A 24,842-nucleotide genomic window follows, 5' to 3' on the forward strand; every position below is an offset into this window, starting at 1 on the left:
ATAGTAATCGCTATGATGTTTTAATTGAATTGGGTATCGGTTATCTAAAGAGCTATGTCACTGTGATATCATAGCAGCTAACTCAACAGAAGCACCTAAACTCTTAGCAGTATCCTGGTTTAGATATGAAGAGAAACAATGCTGTTTGTATACTTTTTATGTGCCCCAAGTGTTAGATGATGATTTTGATTATTTTTTTTTCACCTAATCCGTTTGTGTTCTAAGAGCTGAAAATAATTTGAAATGGGATCTAATACTACTTTAGATCAGTGATCTAAATAATGTTTATGTTTCGGTGCAGAGGCTAGAATTTGTAGGGATTTTGTGAGATGCCGTATGAATTTCTATCAATTTTAATGCATGTTCTAATTTTCTTTTAAAAGCCATTTTTTTTCAGGAGTTGGAAGTTTTTTTGATTATACAGTGTGAACTTATGGTAATAGGATATTTATTTTTACCAAAAATGAATGTGGCTGTATTTGAGATTCAAAAAAACCCAAACCATAAATATTTTAATAATAGATGGCTCTTGTGATAAAATTATTAGAAACATAACTGTATTAGGCAAATTAAAATGATTTAGATATCAACAGATAACTTCCCAAAGTCTAAATTGTTATGTTTGGGGGAAGATGTTGCACGGATTATACCCACAAGTGTTTGCCTTGTATTGCTAGCTTTCTGTGCAATGTTATGAAGTATCAGTGTTTCCAGTTTAGTATGAAGACATCGTGTTGAGATGCACAGAAAAATACTTGGCCTGCAGGTATGCCAGAGACTTCTTAGTGTACTTTTTCCCCCCCTCGTACTCTTGAAGAACTTGGAAGTTTGGAAGAATATCTGCCACCCAATTTGTTGTAGAGATGAGGTGACTGTTGGAGAAACTGAGAGTATTCAAGGTCATTTAACTGTTATGAATTATTTAGAATCTGAAGCTAGGCATATTAATAAAACCATGTAAATCTTAACATTTAAAAACATGGGATTGGTAAGCATGTTATTAATTGTTATGCAGGCACTAGTAGGAATACTCCTAGTGCAATTCTGTAACAAATAATCACATGGCTCTTGTAGCTGTTACACAAAATAGGAGGTTCTCATCCAATTATTTAAGATGCTACTGGATGGAAAGTAGTTGAGGAATCTCTGTTGAGCTTTATTTACAGTGCTGCTTCAGGATATTTTCAGTAAACCAATTTTACTTGACAAACTCTTCAAAAATTCCCATTACTCTTTTCCCCCTGTAATGTATATTTTCATCTAGTTTTGGAGGATGGAGACTGTGGTCAAAGTGAGAGACAGGGGAAGGTAGATTGCACAGTAGCCAGGAACAATGCTCTCCTGGGGTTGAAGAGACTTAGGTTTCAGGTAATACTTATTGTTATCACTAAGTAGAATAATCTGTTGAAGGAAAAATTTCAACATATCCTCCCAATGTAATTAGTTGTGCTGAAGTTTAAGGAAATTTACCAGGCATGTGGAGAAAAATTAAGCTTTCTCATTCTATAAAAGCAACATTGTGATTCATCTGTGTTGTCCTCAATTGCAGTTTCCTTCTTTGGTGGTGATATATGAAAACTCAGTTCTTTTCTGTAAAGTTTGGGGATTGACGTTTAGGGCTTCTGCATTCTTCTGCATTGCCAGGCACTTGATATCAACACAGTGTGCTATCTGGCTGGTGGTCAGCGGTATTAACCCTGGAGAAATTGAATGAAAGCCCTTGGAAGGTGTGGGACAGCACTGGCTGTGGAATCCAGACTCCTGAAGTGCAGTCCTTTGGTGGTTGGATATTAAATACAATATTGTCACTAAGTTTCTTTCTAACAAAACAGAAGGTTAGAATGTCAAATCTGTTGTCTGGATCACTTGGATCCTCTGTCTTACTTGATATATCGGAGGGTTTTTACACATACTGTGGCTTCTTTCTTTCCCAAGTGGGAGTTTTTCCTCCATCTCTGATTTCCCTTTGGGTGCTGAAAATGTGTATTGACAACTTCTATGTTAGGTATATGTCACTGAGCAGAGTACTTGGAATAATTACAAATGGATTACTTTGTGCTATGGATATTTTGCTGCTTGCTTCATTGAACTATGTTGTACGTTCCAAGTGTTTGAAACTGCAGATCAGTTTGGGAGGTAACTGCAATTCAGATAAGATTGAAATAAATGGAAACAGCTGGGAAAACCGTTCCTTTGAACCAGAGTATGTTGAAATTATATTTTAAATTAGCTGTGGTTTTTTTTTTTCCCTTGGACTTAAGCAGTATATAGATTTTGTCTCTCCAGACCTAGGTTATTGTAATATATTCTGTGTGAAACTTCAGGGTAACAAAGTTTGTCTGTTGGAATGTCATTCCTGCTTTGATTTTGTGTTACTTTCTCAATTGTTTGAAAGTTTAATTGCATATAATTTCCTGCAATATTTAACCTGTTGAATTGCAAGGAATTGCTTTGAGAGCACTCTAACATGTTTAAATAGGAGTTTCTTTCAAACTATTATTATTCATAATAATTACTAAGGCTTACATTTCTCAGATTCTGCTTTAGTTTGCTACACTTACATGTGTGAACTTTGCCTTTTCTGTATGGTGTACTTGGCTTCAGGAATAATGTGCCTTGTTTACAATTAGTATGGCCTACAGGTAGGGAGTTTAAAACATTTGTGTCCATCAGTGGCTAAATTTAAAACAGTTAAATTGCGATAAACACTTTCTTGTGTGAGTCTATAAAGTGGATGTATATTCATGGTGTGTTTAGTAGTAAAATTCAAGGAAGTTTATAACTTAAACTCTGCTTTTACGTTAGGTGTGGAAAGAGGTTGGAATGTATTAGGAATGATTTGCCAAGACTGTGTGCATAAGAAGTGACCTTTTCTTGACTTAATGATGCAATAAGCACTTGATGTTTATATCCTGACAGGTAGTGGTCACAGTAGTTAAGATGTGTGAACTAGTACTTTTGCTTTATCTCCTTATATGTTTCCATAATTCTTACTCTAGGAGGATATTTTAAAGGTTTTCTCACTCCCCAGTTTGGAGATGAAATGTATGATGTGGGATTTTACGATGAGCATAAACTATGATGTGTTACATTTAGTGTGAGAAAGCAAGAAGAATATCTGTTGTGCTATACTTTTAATAAATGGGGTTGGTTTCTCTGCATGTTAGATATAATTGTCTAAGTGATAGAAATAACTTGTTTTACCTAGGTGTACTTTTGACCCACTGAAAAATGCCCACTGCGGTCTGCAGCCACTGTATTTTGAAGTATTTAGTAAAAGCAAACTGTATCAGCTGCAGCTGCAAACTGAGAAAAGTAGCGTGAAAGAACCAATGTTTTTTTTTTTTGGTTTATACTACACACCTGTTTTCTGAAGAATAATTTAAACTTTGTGGTTTTGAACAAAAATAAATTAAAAATTACATGTAAAGAAGTTGGGATGAGTGCGATATGTAGAGGTGTGTAGAGAAGTACAAGTGGATAGGTATGGTAAAGCTATGATATTTTTCTGTGGACTGATACAAAGCATTGTTTCTTGTGACAGTATGCTTGGAGAAATCAACATGAATGGTAGACTGGATAGAGGAATGGGTAAAAGATAGGGTTTAAAACCACAAAGCCATTCTTAGAAATAGTCTGCCACACTGGAGTGGAGATGACCTTTCTTGAGGTCATCTTACTAAAATAGAATTGATGCCTACAGTTGAGTTTTGGAGGGTAAATGAGGATTTTCTCTGCCTGATATTTCTTTTTAATACAATCTTTAGTGGCTGTTCTGTTGGCTTTTTGGATATGATAGGCTCTTACTAAGAAAAATTGCCTTATGAAATGAAAATTAGTTGAATTTGGTCAGGAATCTAGGACATATTGTTTTTGTGGGTTTTAATGGAACACATGTTCACTACAGCTAAAAATATTAGCCTTTAAAACTGTGTTGCTGAGAATTTCTATGATTGATGTATAAATTTTTATGTTTAGGGGTGAGAATGGATATCAAATGTAAGTGTGAATCTTGGGGCTGTGATAGGGAAACAAGACAGCTTCATTTCCATTAATGTACAGTGCTTCAGATGTTCAAAACTAAGGGAAAATAATTTAGCTACAGAAGCAAGACTTTTCTGAAGAAAAAAGGCATCCTGTTGCTTCACCAGCACACTAGGACTTAAAAAAACACCACCATTTAAGGTGAGTTTTGTGCAGTGAGAGCACACCCTGTGGCTTGGCAGTCTCGTCAGAAGGGTGATACCATGCTGACTTTATAACTAGATCTTTGAACAATATTCTCATGGGTGGTAAATGCAAAACAAAGTAATATCAACTGGCACTTAATTCTGTGAGCTCCCTGCTGATGGGGCTCTGCACTGAAATGGAACTCTTCCTGACAGGAAGTCAGCCACGAAGTGTGGAGACCTCTGAAAATAAAGTGTGCTTTAATTTGACACCCTGCTGTTTTACAGCTAGTCTGTTTAATTTGAGACCATGGAAAGAGGTTTAGTGGAGGGGAGGGGTATGAGATTATGGAAAGTTCAGTGAGCAGCAGCGCTTGTCACTGACTTTATATTAATCATAAATATGTGAACATTTTTGTTCATATTAATAAACCAAATAATGTGTCTCTGTTTCCAGCCAAAACTGCTTAAGAAACACATGGTTTGGGGAGCAGTACTGTTTACTCATTTGTGTCAGGAGAAGCTTTGCATGGTAGTGCTGTTCAGTTTGTTGTTTAACCTTTAGTCTTATTTATACTTATCTGTATCTTTTTGTATATCTCTGCAACTGGTAAAGCATCTGTCTTATTGAAGATGATGCACTAATCTTTCACTTGTTTAAATGAAAAAACTCATAATTCATATTACGCAGCAATCAATATGATGTTGAGGTACATGTCTGTTACGTGGTTATATCCTGGAGTCAAATTTGATTCAGAAGAATCGGCTGGAATTTATGAAGACATTTATTTCTATTTCTGCTTAAACCAGAAGTGGTTATGTTCCTGCTTTTCTGGAAAATTTGCTTGGTGAGTGTGTTTGTGTGGGGAAGATTTGCAGTGAAAGGAGCAGAAAACTATTTTCATGTTTATTGTAGCAATGTCCAGGGGCAGATGACAATAGAACCCTGTGTTGTATGGTGTCGTGTAACAATGGAATAATGGATACCCAGAATATTTTAATCTGAATGAAGATAACAGATGTAGGATGAGGAAGAGAATGTAGTATGCAAATGGAGTGTAATGGAAGAGACACATTTAGGTTTTCTGCCTTTTTTTTAGTTAAATAAAAAATAAAAAATTGATTTAGCTTCCTTTTCTCTAAATCTTTTCTTAAAAGATCTGCATTAGGATAGGATTACCAAGGGAATGATAAGGGGCAGATTTGGACATTCTGTCTTTAAAGTGAAGATGTAGGATTGGTTTATGTACTTTGGTTTCATTCCCTCAAAGGTACAGTGATAGCAGGAATCTTGTTCATAGTTTGCATGCATTCGTTATGAGAGTTTAAATTAAAACAAAGCTACATTTGGGTAAAAGGGTAATACAAAGGGGCTTTTAGTTCCATAACTGTATTTGCTGTGTATATTGTTGAGTTTTTATTCAGTTTATTTAATCAGACATTGAGCAGGAAGGCTTCTCCTGTTTAGTGATGGTAATAATGAATGTTGCTATCGGTGGAATCAGTCTATCACTATTAGTGCAACTGTGCAGCAAGGAGCATGCTGTGATTTTCTTGTCCTTATAATTAGTGGTCTGGTAGTCTACCTTTGAAGATAGCTTTTTCCATGCAGTGTTTTTACAAAAACTCAGATTAGAATCGCAGTTAAACAAAAAAGCACTGAAGTTGAGGCAGTTGCTTTATAATCCTGCTGTTCCTCAGTTTGTTTTTCTTTCTGCATAAAAATGATGCTGGCACTGCAACTTGATTATTTGGATCTCTTCCCTTTGTTCTTCTCATGTTGTCCCTTTTCCTCACTTCTGTTTTTCTGACTCATCTCTTTTGACTTTTAGTTTCTTGCTTCCCATGGCTGCATATTTACAGAACTGCTTGGTATTTTGGTTTTTTAATTCATGTTTAAGATTTCTGTTCCTGTTCTTCCTGAAGCTACTGTCTTTCATCTCAGCATTGAAAATAGGTGATGGTTAAAGAACCTGAAGAGGAAGCTGTGGTGGAAAAGGTTTGCTGCTAGATGAACTCAAACCTGACCCCTAATTTCGTTTCATGAGGAGTCATGGCAACAGCCTGCCAGTGGGAGAGAGAAGGGGAGAGGCTGCTCAAGCGAATTGCTTCCTCCATCAGGACCTGAAATCAGTGATCCACTCATTCAGTTTTTCCCTATTCTACAGTTTGTGGCTGTATTGGGACTGTAAATGAACTGGCTTTACTGGGATTGTAAATGAACTGGAGTTTAACATAAACTTACCTGTTTCATCTTAATCTGATATTGGTTCTAGGGGCAAAATTTTATTTGTCAGGTTGTGAGTTAAACCTCTATAAAAGGCATGTAATGAATGTTTTTCATATATGTGTTCATACTTTTTTGATACTGGATAAAATGTTTGATTTCTATGCAGCTCTTATGCTGTGCTTGTTATTACTGATAGCATTTTATTTATGCAGTGAGTGATATTTTCATAATTTTATATGACCTTTCAGATTGCAGACAGTGATATTTTCATATTTTACATGAACTTTTGGATTATGTGATTTTAGTTTTCTTTTATTACTAAAATCCTGTTTTAAGGAAATTTATATTACTATAAAATATGACAACTGTAGCCTCTGTCGAGATTTTCTGTCTGTGTGTAGTTGTTGAAGACTGTATGTGCTGTAATGTTTTACGTAGCATATCTTTCATAATACTGTGTGGTTTAGGATAGATTTGCGTAGTTTGTGCAGAAAACAGTAGTTGTCTCAGAGTAATCTTATGGCATAAGTCATTGACAAGCTGACTTTTTTTATTTAGTATTTTACTGAACTATGTAGTACTGAAGTATGCAAACTACTCCAGCTCTATGTGCATATGATTTATTTTCAGAATCTGTAAAAACTTATTGTGACTTGAACTCAAACTTTTAGGCATTGAAATTAAACTCTCATTAAAAGGTAGTTTTAGGCATTTACCACTAACAACATAATACTAGTTTATAGGAAGCTCTGTTTACATGGAATATCCCAAATGGTTAAACAGCAGGGGAGTCTTCTGCTTTTAGTTAAAAACCTGCTGTTTCTGTGTGGCTTATTTACTGCTTCTTTAATTCTTAATGTAGTGTGCTGTGGAATTGAGCATGCAAAAGTCAGTAAAGAATTCTGTTTTCTGCATCTAAGGTTATTACTTGCTGTACAATAATAAAGGCACTATTTTATTGGGTTAGTTGTAATTAACTTCAGCACTAGGCATTGATATAAATCATTCCTAATCTGTTTTCTTTACATTTTCATTCTTTTAAACTAGTGTAACATAGCTTCTTTCTGTCGTTCTTTTACATAAGGACTAGGGTCATAATTGCTTTTTTTGAATTAGGCTGTCGGAAGGTAATGTGCATGTTGATCCAAGAATTGATTAAGGAACACTAATGAATTTCATATAGCACTTTTAAAAGATTTGTAATAAATACTGTGTAATAAATACTCTATAGCAGTGATCTGTTAGACCGTTAGAATTCAATAGAGTGTTGTCATGCAGTGCAGCTGGAAAAGTATTTCAGTATAAGAAACTTTGATTCTGTTTGATAGCTAAAATGGTAAACAATTTTGTGGTTATGAATAAAAAAATCATATTCCAACTCTTCCCCAGAGTATATTTTATGAAAGTAGCTATCGTTGTTATAATCTTTGTTTCTGTGTTTTATCAGAGGAAAAATACTGAAACGCTTTTGGTTTTAATTTTTTTCTGCTCATTCTTGGTGTTTGATACCAACTGGGCCATGTGCCTTTTATCAATACACTGGTGTACTGCAGCATTTTCAGTTACTGGTTAACAGCATAGGTTGTAAACAAGAATGCTATGTGTTCTTTTCAGGCAGTTTCGCAATGCTGAGCATGTGTTTTTCTTGACTTTCTTGTCCTTTTCAGGGGTAAATAATCACACACGCATAATCTCAGCCCAGCTTTACAGTTCATTATTTAGTTTGATGTGAGTGTGTTTGGAATATTTTCCTTCAACAGCATGCTTGGTGTTATACCTCCACTTGAGAAACTATCTCATCTAGTTAATTTTTACACAACTTTCTCCTAGAAGACTCATTAAAATTTTTAATGCAAAGACTTTGGTTGTGTACTGTCACTAGCTGATTTTTTTGAAAAAAAGCAATGTCATTTTAATGGAATGCCAGCAGTAAATACTTTTTATTGTAGCTGAGTGTGTTTGATAGTTTTAAAGTCTTATAAAAATAATTAGCTCTTTTATATAGTTCTAATGGCAGCCTTGCAAGTTTCCCCTGGAGCAGTCTCTAATGAACAGGCCTTGATTTTTCCAGTTGGGCTTTTAGATTCCCTGAGGACTTGACTTCAGACCTTGAGGGGCAGCAGCTGCCATTTGTCTTAAGACTGGAGTTGCCAAACAGACAGACCCATGTATTAATAGGGCACATTTGTATAGCTTGAGTATGTGGAACCCCGATAGAGGCCTAATGATGATCATCTGGTGAGAGCTTGTAGCTGGCTAGGGTTAGAGTAACTTTTATCACCCCTACTGAAATCAAACCCTCTGTATTGATTAGTGATATAGCTTGACTTGTTACATACATGCCATGTTGAAGCTTTCATAGACAAGCCATTGTTTAGTGTGGAATAGTATCCATTCTTGAAATTTCAATAAATTCAAGCTTGTTTTAAGTTTTCCCCTGACAAGATGTTCTAAATTTTTGGGATAGTAGTAAATATTTTTGTAAGCTTTCTTTGTGTCAAGATTCAGCAGCAGTGGTGTTCTTCTGTAGAGAAAAAAACATGTTTATAATTATTGAAATTATTTTTTTCTCAGTCAGTTTCTAATTGTTCTTCCATTATTGATTTATGGTTTTAAAATTTTATTTTAGCATCCAAGTATGACTGTATATATACTAAATAACATTGTCTCCAAATGTGTTTTTATGTTACTCGTATATTAAAATATCGCATCCTTGCAAAATTTTTGTTTTGTATACTACTTATCCTGAGCTAATTTTGATATTAAATTGCTGCATTGTGTTTCTAGACATTATTTCCCATAATTCCATGTTGATTTTAATTTTTTTCAATGGAGCTTTGTAGAATAAAATAAGTGTGATTCAATTCTTTAAAAGGAATTTATGTTTGCAGAGATTCTGCTTAACATGCAGCCTAACCTGTTTTTTGTTGTGGTTTGTTATTTTTTTTTTTTTTAAATTATTAAGAACTCAGCTGAGATATAGTCTACTTTTCACTAGATGTTCATTCAAGCCTGTAGTGGATGTGGTGCTGAGAGAGTGCTGACACCAAGTGCAAACACTGCTGAAAAGTTCTTGATAGTTTACTTTAGGCACTTAAAGATTAGTATATCTCTCTATGAACAAGTTTTTCATGCAGATTTGACCTTTACTCTAGGACATAATATGTCTCTTAGTCATATGTTAACACGTTTTCCCACCGTGCTCCTTCATGCTTCATTCATAGTTGTCAGTACCAAAGTCATCCTTCTCCTTTGTTTCATAACCAAAATAAATTATTAAAATTCCACCAGCTTTATGGGAAGGATGGATTAGCAAGGAACTGGCTCTTTTTTGCTTGCTTATGAATGTGTATTTCAACTGATAGATATATTTCTTAATTGTGGAATATATTGACCTTTTTAGGATATTTTTTTAACTTTCAGACAAAAATGAATTACTAAGGATCATGCATGTGTATGTATATATGAATGAAAGCAGCAATGCAGTTGCCTGCAATTGAAAATAAAGCCATTTTCCTCTATTGGAAATGTTTTAAATATTCTGTTAAAGATCCGCATTTAATTTTTTACCTATCAGACCAATTGACAAATTAGGTTTGCAAATGCTTTTATATAGCTTGAAGGCTACATATTTTGTGTTGTTTGAAATATGTTAATATTTTTTTTCCTAGAAAGGTACAAGTGAGGAGGTGTATATCCATTTGTTGCCTACAGGCAAGCACTTCAGATTACAAACCAACAAAAATGTTTACCAGCAAAATTTTCTTTGCATTTTTTTGAGTGACTAGAGTTTAGGAATGGTTGTATTGGATTAGGTAATAGACACAAAGAGATGCTGAAGAGGAATAAGACAAGCCTGTATGATAACCTTCCACTTTCAGCTATATTCAGTTTGGGGTGGTTTATGAATTGGATGTAGTTTCTGTGTTATTTAGTCAGTATCAGTGTATTTTCCTTCCATGTACATATGCAGGCTCCTCTTGATCCTGTTGAACTTTTAGTCACCGCAGAATCCTTTGGTGTGATAGATTTCACTGATGTGTAATGCACTGCATAAAGAACCACCTGCATTTCTTTGATTTGAAGCTGGCTCCTATGAACTCCTGCTTATAGAAAAGGCTTTTGGGCAGGCCTGTTCTGGTAAATAAGAAGCTCCTGAAGTATTGGATCTGAGCAAGGATATTCAGAATGAGTAGGGAGCCAACAACAAATGGAGGAAGATGAATGATCAGTAGAATTGACACTGGGAAATTCAACTTCAATGTAGAATTTTTCAAGAACATTTATCTGATGATGCCTTATGATTAGAGATATATATACCTAATTTTTAAGAAAGGAAAATGGAAAATCACATAGTACAGAAGACTTTTCAATGCATTTGAAGACCGAGATAACTACACATGCATATGTACCTGAAAGGAAATAAAATGGGATATAGAATTACTAAAGATTGTTTTGCTAGGTTAATCTCATTGTTGGTTATGATCTAATGCATGTTGTGGTCTTTGGACAAAATGTATTTCCTACACAAAGAAAATGGAGTAATTTATGAGTTTTATTAGAGTATTTGGTACTGTCATACAATTGATGATTAGTTAGAATTAATGAAATAAACTCAACCTAACTCAAATGGGACAGCAGTAGGGCATGATATAACCTTGAGGGAGATCATTAGTTTCTGAAAGAAGGGGTTTTTAAAACCAGTACTGTTTAATGTTTGTATTTGATGAGTCTTGGGCACTCATTAAGAATGTATTAATGAAACTTTTTGATATGAAATTGGTGCTATAGAGAACTGGTATATAATTTTGGTTATGGCAGAATTGTGCTGTAGCTACAGGAAATGTAATGTGTTATTAAATACCAAATTATAATTCATATGAGATCTGAAGGACAGTTGCAGAAAAGGATATAGTACTGGCATTTTATCTAAAGTACTTGCAGAGGTGTTTACAGATTCCATTAAGGAAATATGTGAAACAATAAAGAGCTAGGAAATTTCCATATCAGACATAGTATTAGAATAAAATGTGATTTCTTATTTGTCTCCTTGTAACGGCTGGTTTTTGTTATAGTTATTTGTGAATAGTGTTCAGACCTTCCAGGGTTTTTTTTCATGCTTCAATGTTGAGTGTACACTGACCAAAAGCATTAAAAGTAGGTTATGTGTCTGTTACTAAACATTTATATCTGTAGGAAATGATGGTCAATTAAGTACAGCTTAGAACAGGTATGAAAATATTGACTTTGTTGATCTTCCCTTACAGCCCTTCCTTAGGAAAGTGCTGAAGTGTGTTTTGTAGTTATTTAGTTGCATTAGTGGTTGAGTTTGAAGCTTTTAACATGTTTTTTCCCTGATACCTTAGGGAGATGGATAACTAAGATGTTGATATAATAATGCAATATGCATACTGAGTGTAATTGTTTGAGAGTGAACATGTACTGTGGGGAAATATTGAATGGATCATGAAAGATGATGACCATTAGTCTTTTCTTTCAACTATTTAAAATTAGCTTTAGGGTGTGTTCAGCAGTGATTTATGAAATTGTTTAGACTAACACGTCCTTTGATGATGTCTGATATGGAGAAAAATGCTGAAAAGTATCATGATAAATGCACTTTCTTTTCACTTTTGGCAACCTCCATCTTCACCAATTAGATTTTCACGTATTGTAATGAGCTCTAAAAAAAAACAGAGCAACAGATGGACAATGTCATAAATGGAAAAAATTATTTTGCTTTGCTTGAGCTTTTGCCCATTTAAACTAACAGAATAGTGTCAATTATCATATGAAGATACGAAAATATCATCTTTACAGCTTTATATTACATTTAAAAAACTTACATGGATTAGTTGCATATGCTATTTTGTTTGGAATATTATCAGCTAAAAGGCTTTTATTAAAAAAAAGAATAAATGCTTAACGCTATTTCAGACAGCTTACAGACTAACATGAAGCCGTGTAAGCTATAATAAGGCAATAGAGAAAAACTGGGGGAAGGCTAGTGGGAGAAATACGAAGAAGATCGTACAATATAATATGTTACAGTAAAGACCAATGATGCTATGTTATGTGACCTCAAAAAAAACCCATATGTGATAATATGTAAATGGAACTTAGCCGGTGCTTAGCATGGTGCTTGCTTATGAATGCATATAAAGTAGTTATATAAAAAGTAATTAAATACATTTATAATTCATAATGAATAATAAATCACAAATTCCAGTTATTCTACTCTTAATTCTTTCTACTTGAAAATCATTGCAACTAAAAAGTGACAGAAGAATAAATAGAGCCTGGAACATGTCAAGTGATAAGAGTTACAATCTCTCCACTGTATTTGAAATCTGGAAATCTCTTTTTGTTTGTTTGGGTTTTTTTTTCGGGGGAAGGGCTTGAGGGGCAGGATTTAAACTGCAAAGAAACAACATTGTTCTAGTGGCTTTTGTGTATATCTTATCAAACCTTTGTGTCACTGACTGAGAGGTAATTCTGTGTCACTGAGCTGCAAAAAATGTACTCCAACAGTGGGTATTAAAACCTCCTATATTCAGCAGATATTAAGCAAATCTGAAATTTGTGCAAGAGAATTTAGTTTTGCCTTTTTTCCATGTTATGGAGCTGGTGAGATTTTGGATAAGAACTGCAGTGATAGAAGTAGTGATGTGAATAATCATTAGGATTATTATTTCATACAACACAGACTGAAAAAAGATCAAAGAAGCTGACGTAGAAAAGCGTATGAAACTTTGAACAATCTGTTTGCTGCAGAATCTGTCTTTTGTAGTAGTTTAGAAAATTGGTAGAGGTTAAACCAAGAGTTGCATTTGCCCTGTTCTATGCAAATGCCTCTACATTTCCTGCAAAATAAAAGGTTCACATACTTTACTACCCTAAATTTTAGCTCTGTCAACTTGTTCCTATTGAGTTTAGAATTAAAAAATCTTCTTGGTATTTGTGTTAACCAGTTCTGTTTTTTCCTCAGTTTTCAAATCAGGGAAGCAAGCCCCAGTGATAGGTCGTCTGTGTTGGTTTCTTTCTTGAGGCCAGGCAAAACCTGCCTACATGTATGAGGTTTACAGTTTTACTGAAATTCAGGAGTCAGTTGAATGTAAGAAATGTGCAGTGCTCTTGTGTCTGACATTGCCATTTCTTCAGTGTGTTAAAAATTCAGAGTGTTAAAAATGTGTTAAAAGTTGTTTTGAAATTTACTAGGTGTTAATGATGAATATTTGGGTTATTAACAGATTGTTTTGAATAGAGATGACTCCATGATGCTGAGATGAGGATTATTATCAGCATGTATGTTAACCAGACTTTAAACTGTAAGAAAAAATTGTGTATAAAGAGCGAGCCTTACTTTAACATGAAACAGTTTGTTTCTGGCATTATCAAAGCTCAATAAAGCAAAAAGCAATCAGAATTACTACATAACACAGCAAAAGAAAATGATGCAGTTGTTTGTGGGATATTCTTGTATTTTCTTCTCCCCTCCACAGAATATGATTTTGAGTAAATGATACAGTTCTGGTTCTTCATGCTGGCAATGTTTCCTTCCTGATTAGCACACAATTCATGCCTTGTACATTTACTGATGGTGGTGTAAATTGCTAAGATTGAAAAAGAAAGTGTGTAACTTTGTAGTTGAAAATGTTTTTTCTTAGTTTTATTTTTATACAACCAGTTTTCTCTTGTGTTTTTCTCAGGAGTGGCAGAACTCTATACAAAAGAATGCTGGCCTTGCCTTTATTGAGCTTGTCAATGAAGGAAGGTAAGTCACGATATTTGAAAACACCTCTGTGTTAGCCTCCAAGAAGTTGTGTGGCTTGAAATATTCATAAGAGCTTTTCTTACGCCTTTTTGTGTTGTTTTATTTGAGTTTTACAAGCATGATTTCACTTTCTTTAGGACTTCGGTTCAGTTCTAATACTGACTATGGGATTTTGTAGAACCTGAATGCTCTTTAGTTTCATTAAAGATTTCACTTGTCAGTGTGTCGTGGAGTTGCTTTTTCCTGTCCTTGTGCAATGGTTAACATTGAAACTGTCATTTGTATTCAGCTAATCTCTTCAGAAAGGGAGTTGATATTTGGAAGACATTATAGCTAGGAACTGTATGATAAGCTTCTGTGTCAAAAATTAGATTCCTGTTTGCTCATTTATTTCCTATCTACTTCAAAATAGAAAGGGAGTCCCTTTAAGGAAAAAAAAAATCTGTTAATATTACCAATTAGTTTAATGTTCTGTCCGTAACTATATATGTATATTACTGGAATGTACAGAAAATGACAGAGGAGGTGATGAGGCCATGCTCTTTGACTTGTAGTGACTATTCAGAACCATCAATATTTTCTTCGTTAGGAATCGATTGTTGAAGCACATTAAGAGCAATATTTACCTTTTCTAAAGGCTTTTTTTTTTTTTTTTTGAGATGACTTAACGCATTAGCTAAGGAGTATTATAAGAAATGCCATTTATCTAAACCTAAATTCTGTTACTGAGTAACTTGACCTAGTAAGAATCCCAATAGAAAATAAATTTTACGGGGTTAGGACAGCTACTGAGTTAAAATCAAAGTAATTTATCACATAAATTAAAATGCTACATAAGTTTTGGTTTGGGTTTGTTGTTGTTTTTTTTTTTTCCGTTGTAGGTGTAGGGGAAAATGGCTATTTCAGATTTTTTTTCTTTCAAAATGTGTGAATGTTCTCAAGATGGATAAAAATAACGGCCATTTTAATGGTCATATTTCAGTTTATGATGAGGGAAACACCGCTCTGAGGGAGGAAAAACATTTTGCTACTAGTCTTGATCCCAAGGGCCAAGGTAAAGTAACAAGGGTGTTCAGTTACAGTGTTAAGATCTAGCCTGTAGTTGTTTCCTATTATGTGAGGCTGACCTGTCCTGACCTTCTTTACAAAGTGCCTGCTATAAATTTGCCTCTTGATTAATGTTTTATTAGCATAGATAACATAGAGATCCCACACACATGTAAACCACAATGTATGGTTCATCTGTGTAAGATGATTATCATGAACAAATCAGTTTCTGAGACTGAGTTGTAAGTAGCAGTTGCCTAACAGTTATTCAGCTTGTTCAGGTCAAGCTTTCAGAGAGCATTCTATCAGTAAAGTGTTTGGAATTGACTATTTTCTTTTGAAAAATCTGCAATGCCCATCACAGACAGATGGAATCGCTCCCCCACCTCCATAAACAACATCAATAACTTACAGTCTAGCCTTAGCAGAGTGGTTGTCTCAGGGACAAATGATCCCTTGAAGACTGAGATGTGTGGTTTTGGTTAGCAGAAAATATCTAAGTAATTGTTACTTCATTTCATTTCTGGCTCATAGCAGAGTTGTTTTTTAAAAAAGTGGGAATATAACTTTCATTATGGGGGAGAGGAGGTTAATTTCTTAAAAATGGCTCCTTTTATCTTTCTCTATTTCCTTCCATTGCTGTTCATAGGAGCCTTTAAAGTTATTGCTGAATTGGTCATTGTGGTGCTTTGTGGCTTTTCAGCATTCACTAAAATGAAACTATTATCCCTTATATGACATGAACTTATATTCCAGAACTGTTCTTTTCTTCTCTTTATGCAGGTTCCACATATACTAACACTTACACTAAAACATTTGAGGCCTTGTATTTTACTGCATTTGCTATTGTATATTCAGTATTTTTGCCATAACATTATAATCTTAACTCCAAAAGCTGAAATGTTTTCATTAAAACTTAAAAATGAAAGTAGCTGGATGATAATGATTTAGATGTAAACTGCATACTTTTATAATAAACTTGAATTTATAAATTGTTTCTGTAAGTACACAAGAAAAGAAGACAAGGTAGTTGTACAAAGGACAGAACTGATTTCAGCAATTAAGGGAGGATGTCTGTGGGGGTACCATGACATGTGGAGTGTTAAGATAAATAAAATAAAATCAAGGACTGGAAGAACTACCTAGAATTTCTGGAATCACAGAATTGCTGTTGTCTGCTGCCTTGTTGGAGAAAGTCTTGGTCATCCTATAACCCTTGTAAACCAGGGGTTTATTCCCAGAGTTTATTACTAGGTTTTTTTTTGACTAACCATCCCAGGGGATATTCCAGTTTAAAGTGTGTTCGACTGTTTGTTTATCAGGCAAATAAGATGACTGAAAAATCTTTCACAAAGAGGTCTAGAAAAAGAGATCTAAATCTCCTTACACTTGCTTTCAAATGTATTTTTTACTTTTATTTGAAAGGTATGAATGTACCTCTCTCTCTCACAGCGGTTAAAAGTTTTATGTTTAGGCTTGCTGTGTTTTGGCTAGGATTCCCTGGACAGAAATATGTACAGAAAGTTTGCCTCTGGGACTCGTAAGATCTACAATGTGTGTGCTGCATTCAGAATGTTCTGAATTTCATCATGTCCCCAGGTAACTAATGTGTTACACATACAGTTGCTTCCAGGCATTCCAGATGATTTTGGGTCCACTGCACATATAGAGCAGAATTGATTTGTCTGTGCCCAGTAAAATTTTGAATCTTGAACTGAAAAAAACCCCTCTAAATAGGAAGGAATGTGAAAACGTGTATGTGAAAATACAGAACCACAAGCCTACCTAAACTGAAAAAAGAGCTGAAATTTTGGAAGGCTGGGTTACAAGCATAGTGAAAACAAAGAAACAAAACCCACCACCACCCCTGAAGAAAAAAACAGCAATGAAACAAACCCCAAAACTAAAAACAAAGCCCTGTAGAAACACAGGAAGGTACAGAATGTAAACAAAAAGCTAAAGCTGCAGCTATTGGGAAATAACCTCTTTCTGTGCATGGAAAGAAATGTCAATTTCATTACATTGCTACATTGAACATTAATCTGTTTTTAATAAAAATGAATGAGTATTGTTCACTGTTATTGTAATGTCTGGGAACAGTATTAGTGCTCTTTGAAACCTTGTTAAAAAGGTGCCTGTACCCACTGCTGCTCTTATGTACGGAGACATCTGTGCAGCAGAAGTATAGATTGCAAAACATTTTCCTTAGCCCACTGAACTTCTGTCAGTCCTAATTTCAGTCTTTGTACTTACCTTTCACCTTTGGGTCCTCCCTTTAGAGTGGATGTTGTTTTGGAGCCTTGACCTGCTAGAGCTTTCTGGTGAGGGTCTTTGTTCACTGGAGCTGTTCTTTAGGTGTGATCTGGTTCATGGTCACGGCTGGTCCTCTCCTTTGAAGAATTCCAAGGTGTCCAGACAGACTCCATTTTTTCACCCTGGAACTAATTATGTTTCCTCTTTATGCAAGAGATGGCCAAGCTGTTCTTTCTGAACTGAAAAAAAAAGCTTTGTTTTACTTCCTTGTGTGTACAAACGTCTCTTTTGTTATACTCTTATTTCCTCTACTTGACTAGTTAGCAAACAACTCCTTTGCTCTCTGAAGGTTAAAACTCTCTCCTGTCACTTTGATTCATTAGCACACTTTAGTGTGAAGCATCTTTTATGCTAGACGTTGTTTTCTGTATCAGTCAGTGCACTAACAAACATACTTGAGCTTGAGACTAGGCATGACAGTTATTATCCCCTTTGGGGTGATAATGGGTTTGGCATGGCAAGGGTTGAGGGATCAGTCTCCTAAGCATGTTGCAGCAATTATTCTTTCTTATTTTCAGTTGAAGAGACTCTTAAAGATGCTTAATTTTAATTTTCACAGGTATAGTTTTCTTGGTCATTCAAAGAACTAAGTACTGTGTTCTACACATGCGTTTTTATACATCTGTAAATGAGTATTCAAAATCTGGAAAGCAGTTGCTTTAAAAAACTGTCACCCAAAGTTTTGTTGAAAGATAACCTAATTAAACTAGCAGGTTACATGTATGATTTCCTCTGTTTTGCCTTTGCCCTTTCAAATACTTCACCAAAAAAGCCCAAGTAAAACTTAAGGATTCACAAGTGTATCCAGGAGAAGCAGAACTAATGTTTTTTTGTATCTTTCTCTCCCTCCTAGATTCTTTGTTGTCTAATGAGGAATGAAATCTAATCAAAATTCTCCTGCAATATCAGAGGTTTTCCCTCCTATATTGGATTTTCTGTTATGACTTTCAGTGCAGTTGAAAAGAGCTCCTTTGGTTTTGTTTTATTCTTTTAAGGATGCTTGCAAGGATTTTTGTACTCTGGTGATTTAATACAAATTTTATATCTAATATTTTTGAGAAACTGTAGCCTTTTATTCAAAAATAGAAAAATAAAAATTGTTAGAATTATCCAATGAATTCAAAAGTCACGGGGAGAACAAGGAAGGCAGACAACATGCAAATCTGATATACTTAGCAAGCAAAAATCCTACTAACCAGCAAAAAAAAGTTCCAAACCTCTCCAAAAATAACCGCATGAAAATGGTATTATTCTCCCAATCCATAACATCCAGTAGTATAAAATCTGGAATGCTGTAATCGTCTGTATTTCTATAGCATTTTTTTTAGAAGGAACTGTAATAAAATTTCAACATATGTCACCTGCTGTTCCTTTTTGTTAATTGTATGTATTACTTTTGACTGGCCATAGATGCAAATATTTTTTAATATTAAAATAGTTGGCAATCAGACTAGTTGGACAGTTAATTGCACAGTTTTCTAATGGAAAATAGGGGACAGATGTAGGCTGCCCCATTCAGTTGTCTTTCACTTGTAATAGAGTGTGGTCACTCTAAAGGAATGAATTTTAAAGAATGTGTTGCCATAGGAGCAACTACTGTGATGAAAAATAGTTAGAAAAATACAGCTATTAATGAAAAAATGGATGGTAACTGACAGACTTATGCTTTATGCATAATTGACCAAAAAAGGCTCAGGATAAAAATGATAGAGGTACTCACAGCCAAAGTAGAATTGATTACTACCAGTCCCGTTATTGCAGCCTCCTTGTCCTGAGATTCTGATGACATAGAACCTGGATCTAAGTTATGATTTGTAAGAGAAAAAAGTATTTTCCACATTTCTTTGCTGCTTATTTTTAGCAACCCATTCTGCTCAAGTGTAAAAGTGTTTTATAAAAGGGATTGTTGATGATTTAGTTTCTGAGTTTTTATGTTACTGTTTTGGTCTTATAGCAGAAGCAGCTTTGTTGATGTCTGAATTTTGAACTACAGAAAGTCATTAGGCTGGACTTTAAACAGCATTTAAAATGTGCTGAAAATTAGAAGTCGTAGCCTTTATGTGTTTCAGAAATGGGTAAGTGACTTGAGGTGGGGTTCTTGACACTGTATGACTTTTGTGTGTGCACACTAAGGTATGGTATGACATGCACAGCCATTTTTAAACCATTTTTTTATTTCACTGAGTTGCTTGATCATCTGTGCATGGATTAAAATTGCATCACTTCTGTGTAACTGGAAACATCTTTGCTGCAACTTAATGAGCAAACAGAAGCTTTTTGTGGAGGACTAAGTCTAAAAAGGTTACATTAATTGTTAATCATTATTGGAGATGCTAATAACTTTAGAGGGTATGCATGCGACAAAGGTTGGTTTTGCTTGTGAGAGCATTGTTGAGTCAGTCAAAAAGCAAAATCATGAAACACTTGAGTGCCTGGGAATTCCTTTCTTTTAATTTTTTTTTTTTATGTAGAAAGTTTTTAGTAGCATCTGCTTTCAAAACTAAGTTAATAGAAGAGTAACATGAAGGTATTATACCACACCCTGTGCGTATGCTTGTATTGCACTATTGCTATCTCATAGAAGGTTTTCAGAAATCATATGGTGTACTACCATGCAGTGTCTCTCAGAATGTGAGCACAACCTCAGGTCAGTTTTCACTAGGTCCTGATATACCGTGACTATCCTAGATAGAAAAGATTGTATTGATATGGGTGTGTGTACCATACTAGATGTCCTTCTGGAGTGCTGTCAAGTTTTATGCTATTGGATGGCCAAGTGGGCATTTTGGTGAGTCTGCAGAATTCTTAGGTGTTTTTTTTTTTTTTTTGCTTGTTTGTTTGGTGGGTTTTTCTTTTTTTATTTTTTGTTTTGGTTTGTGGTTTTTGTTTTTTTTTTTTTTCTCTCCTGTTCTAAGGGTGTAAATGTATTCAGACTTCAGGCTTTAGGACCTTATGGACTTTTGTGTATTTTTTGATGATTGAATAACATATCTGTAAAGTTCCACAAAGCAATTGTAAAACTTCCTTGCAACAGTAATATTCCAACACTTAGCACATTGAGCAGTCAGATTCCATAAAAGACAGCGTGTATCCATGTAGAACATATCTCCTTTTGAAGTAAGAGTGTCTCTTACGTGCTTGAGGAGTGCAGGTAGCCAAGAAAGGTAAGCTTTCCCGTCTCAGAGTTCTCTGTTTTGGTAGTATTGGGAACATACATAATCTCTCCCCGTAGTACTTTATGAGAGATTTATGCCTAAACAGCTGTTGTAAATGTCACCGGTAAAGCTTTTTCTGTATTTTGGGTAAAACTGACAATTTTTGGACATCAGTATTACTAACCCAGAACTTACCCATCTCTCATTTCCTTTGCATGCACATATTTTTCTGTGCTATTTTTTCCCTTTTCTTTTGTACCTTCTCCTTTTTGTTCATTGTAAGGAAAAACTTGACTCTTTACTTCATCATCTAAGCACTCAGCAGCCAGAAATCAGAAGATTTCTTACTTTGTGCCTTACAGTTTTCTTTTCCAGCATAACACAAAAAATCAGAATCTGTCATGTATTTGGCTGGAGCTCCTCCACTCAATGGTTTAGCACTTCATTCCTGACCCACAAAGTATGCAAGTATATATTTAACTTCCAGCATGGGATCCATTCCCTTGCTTGTTTTTACTAGGGTGTTCATCTTTTCAAAGTTAATCACATGTTTTTAAGTATTTTTAGTCCAGAAAGTGCTTAGCCAAAGGAAGAAAAGTCTGTCTGAGACTTTGAATCTAGTGTGCACTGAAAACAGAAGAGTAGGCCTGCTATTCAGAGTCTTTATCCCCTTAGGTATTATGTCTAACTTCTACGCAATGTGTCCATCCAAGCTCCATCTACACTCTTCTCATGTTAAAGATCAGTAAAAAATTCAATTTAATAACTTGTTATAAATAAAGCCAAACCAGAAGGGAGTTTCTCAGAGAACGAGGAGTGTAAATTGCTGTATTGAACAGCATTTTGGCATTTAATAATACTGAAAAAATAATCAGGTGTGTGAGATAATAGTATAAAGCAAACAGGGTCCATGGATCTGCGTACAGAGATTATGATGCATAAGCAAGAAGGAAATTATTAGACTTTAGTTTTTCTTTCAGCTTGGGGGTGCATACTTTGGAAAAGAAACACAGTTGTAGTCAAGAAATTGAGGAGCTGTTCTTTTGCTGTGAGAAAAAGTATTTATAAAGACATGTTTGGGATAGACTTTTTATTTAACAGAAGAAGAACTAATGTGATCTAGTTGCTGGAATAAAAATCAGGATAAAGGCGGACAAGAAATAGTTGTGGTTGTTTTTTTTGTTTGTTTTTTTTTTGTTTGTTTTTGTTTTGTTTTTAAGTGACACTAATTACCTAAGTTACTTTATTATAAAGGTTCTTTATAGGGAACATGGTATAAAATATCATCAAATCTTACGAAAACAAAATTTAAAAACCCAAAGTTGGGGCATATTTCTGAAAGCTATGCTGTAGGTCAAACAGAAGGTACAGACTTGATGGAGGAAATGAAATTATTTTCAGGAAAACATACATGATCAATTCTGTGTAGGAGGCCAGAGCAGGTACCAGAAAGGACCATTATGATCCTTTAAATCCATGAAGTGTATTATTATCTAAGTGAGGAAAATGAGCTTTTTCTAAACATCATTTTTATCTTCAGGAGAGACAAATGCTTTCTTCTAAAGTTACCTGATCTAGTTATTACAGTTTATAGCCACTTACATATGTACAAAATGTGTGGTTTGTAGTTTGGAGTTGAAATAGTACTTTTTCAAGAGTCAGATTCTTGTCCTTGTCTCAGCAGTGGTCTACTCATCTGAAAACAGTTGTTTCTATTGCAGGCAGCAAGCTACACTTAATGTATTTCTTTAAAATATTTTGTTTGCCTCAAATGGAAAAGTAGTAGCAGGGCATTGATGGTCTTACTATCAAACATACAGACAGAGACAGGTGGAGTCTTAGGTTAGATAAGTAAGTTCTAGGGGATAAAATTAACGTTACATTAGAAGGCTTCCTGCGTGATATAGCCTTGTTGAACATGTTAAAATGTACTTTAGCTTATATGTGCAATGCAAACGAGTGATTTTATGTTCTGTAACTATTTTTTGTGTTAGCAACTGAAAATCTTAAAAAAAACGCAAACAAACAAAACGCAAAAGCAACAACAAGCAGTTTAATAACAAATATTTTGAAAAACTAACCAGTGGAGCATGTGGTGGATTTATCTGGTGTATCTTTGAGTACTGCTGTGGAAATGTGCATCTTCTAAAACAGTGTTGTTCACGTATAGCCAGTTTTAACTTTATGAATCCCAGTGTAACTAATTAAAAAGGAAATGTTTTTAGTAACAATATGAGAACTCACAGAGTAATAGGGTTGTAATTCAATCTGTCAGCTCCTCTGCCATTCATAAACTCAGGGTTTGTGAAGGCCTCAGAAATCTCAGATTGAATTATAGCTTTATTCTGTATATAACCTGGAACAATGTGTATCTTAGCATTTCATTTGTGAGACTGAGGTTGTTTTATAATCCTGAAAGTATGACTTAAATGTATACTTACCATATAATTTTGATTCTTACATTTGGAGAAAAAACTATACTGCAGTGCAATTCACATTTTTTTTTATTTAAACTTTACATCAGTTACATTAGGGCTTTCACTGTGGATGTTTATATACATAAACTGCATGCTTTTCTTTATATTGTGTTGCTTGTATGTGAAAGATTTTCTTATATTTATATTTCAGGTAAAATGTCTGTCTAGTGTGTTTACATTTTAGTTAATACTTAGTTTGTTTTACTATTGAAATACAATTCTACTAGTTGCCAGAAAATTATCTTTCAACCTTATTTATACCATTTTCTTTAAACAATAGTCAGTTATGGAACAGAACTCAAAATATTTGTAAATATATCCTGTATTTACAGTTTTTCATTTTAGCACTTCATTCTTTCAAGGCAGTTCTTAAATATTCTCTGTCCTCAGGTTACTGAGTCAAACCATGAAGGACCATTTGGTAAGAGTGGCTAATGAAGCAGAATTTATCTTGAGCAGACAGAGAGCAGAGGATATTAACCGTCATGCTGACTTTGAGGTAAGAAATTAAATAGTAAAAACAACCAAAACACCAAAACATAACAAGCCCACTGTGTTTGAGGATTCCAGTGTATGATACGGGTTTTTCAGGTGCAGGAGGTTCCATCCTGAAAACTACTTTGCATTCATAGGGTGTTTTGACAGTTTGCCTCTGACATGGATGGAAAAACAAGCTGTGCAGAGCAGCTCAGAACTTGTCAGAATCTGCAAACCATAGTTTGTAGGGAAGGAATTTTGTCATGCCAATGCTGTACTTTCGCATGAAGCAAATATCCCTATATGTGTTAAAGCTCCTTGGTGTCACAGTCAAGATGTAACTCTGGAAAATAAACCCTTACTGAAGAGAAATTAACTTTTTTCTTTGTATCATTTGCTGTTTCACTTAATCCATCTCTAAAACCATTTTCCTTATGTTTTACATGCCTTGGTGTGGTTTTGGTTATGTTTTTGTATTTTCATCCCACTTAAGGGATTCGAAAGTGAAATAATGGACTTTTTTTTTATAGACCGGTAATAAAAATACATGGGTTTTTTTTCTGAATCACTTTAGTCTTACCTCCGACTTTGGATCTCAGTTACATCACATATCTCCTTTCCCTGTGCTTTTGTGTTGCTTAAATGAAAATGAAGCTAAATCTTACTAAATTCACTAGTATTCTGCTTAAAGAGTACTTAGTCTTTCTTCTGACATATGATATTACTTGTGGTTTTGTTTTTAAAATGAAGCATTAAGAGATTGAAGGCACATTTGTGCTTAACGTATTTCTAAATTGTTTTACTCTTAAATCTTTGCTTGAAAAAATACTCCCCAAAGATGAAAGCATATTTGTCTTAGACAGTGCTTATGTTCTAAAGGTCATCTGTGTTGGCCCCAGGATTCAAGCTGTGCGTTGTTTAATAACATATCTGCACTTCATCTAGAGCTAGTTACCCCCTCCTGCAAATGGAGATGTTGTAAGATATCTACAGTACCATTTTACAATGGTGAAATAGCAGGCATGTTTCATTTATTACATCAAGGGTTTGGCGACAGTCCTGTGGAGATGAAAAGTGCATCTTTTTACTTCATTGCCTGATAATCATTGGAGTGGGACATTCTTGACATCTTTTGCTCTGGATTTATGCAGAAGCTCTGTACATGACATGGCATTATTGATTAGATGAACAGCCCACTTT

The 24,842-nt window shown here is 34.7% G+C and overlaps 1 protein-coding gene across 3 annotated transcripts in view; it reads left to right on the plus strand.

Moving 5' to 3' along the window:
- LRBA (LPS responsive beige-like anchor protein) overlaps window positions 1-24,842 on the plus strand; it is a 401,187-nt gene that overhangs the window by 112,928 nt on the left and 263,417 nt on the right. For all 3 annotated transcript variants that reach the window (XM_062602815.1, XM_062602814.1, XM_062602816.1), the window contains exons 35-36: window positions 14,109-14,173; window positions 23,556-23,664. In XM_062602815.1, coding sequence (XP_062458799.1) covers window positions 14,109-14,173; window positions 23,556-23,664 — 174 coding nt within the window. The remainder of the gene's footprint in view (window positions 1-14,108; window positions 14,174-23,555; window positions 23,665-24,842) is intronic.

This window comes from Pezoporus occidentalis, unplaced genomic scaffold (assembly GCF_034315485.1).
Source record: "Pezoporus occidentalis ecotype Australia unplaced genomic scaffold, CSIRO_AGI_Poc_V1 ctg79, whole genome shotgun sequence".
Lineage (NCBI taxonomy): Eukaryota > Metazoa > Chordata > Aves > Psittaciformes > Psittacidae > Pezoporus > Pezoporus occidentalis.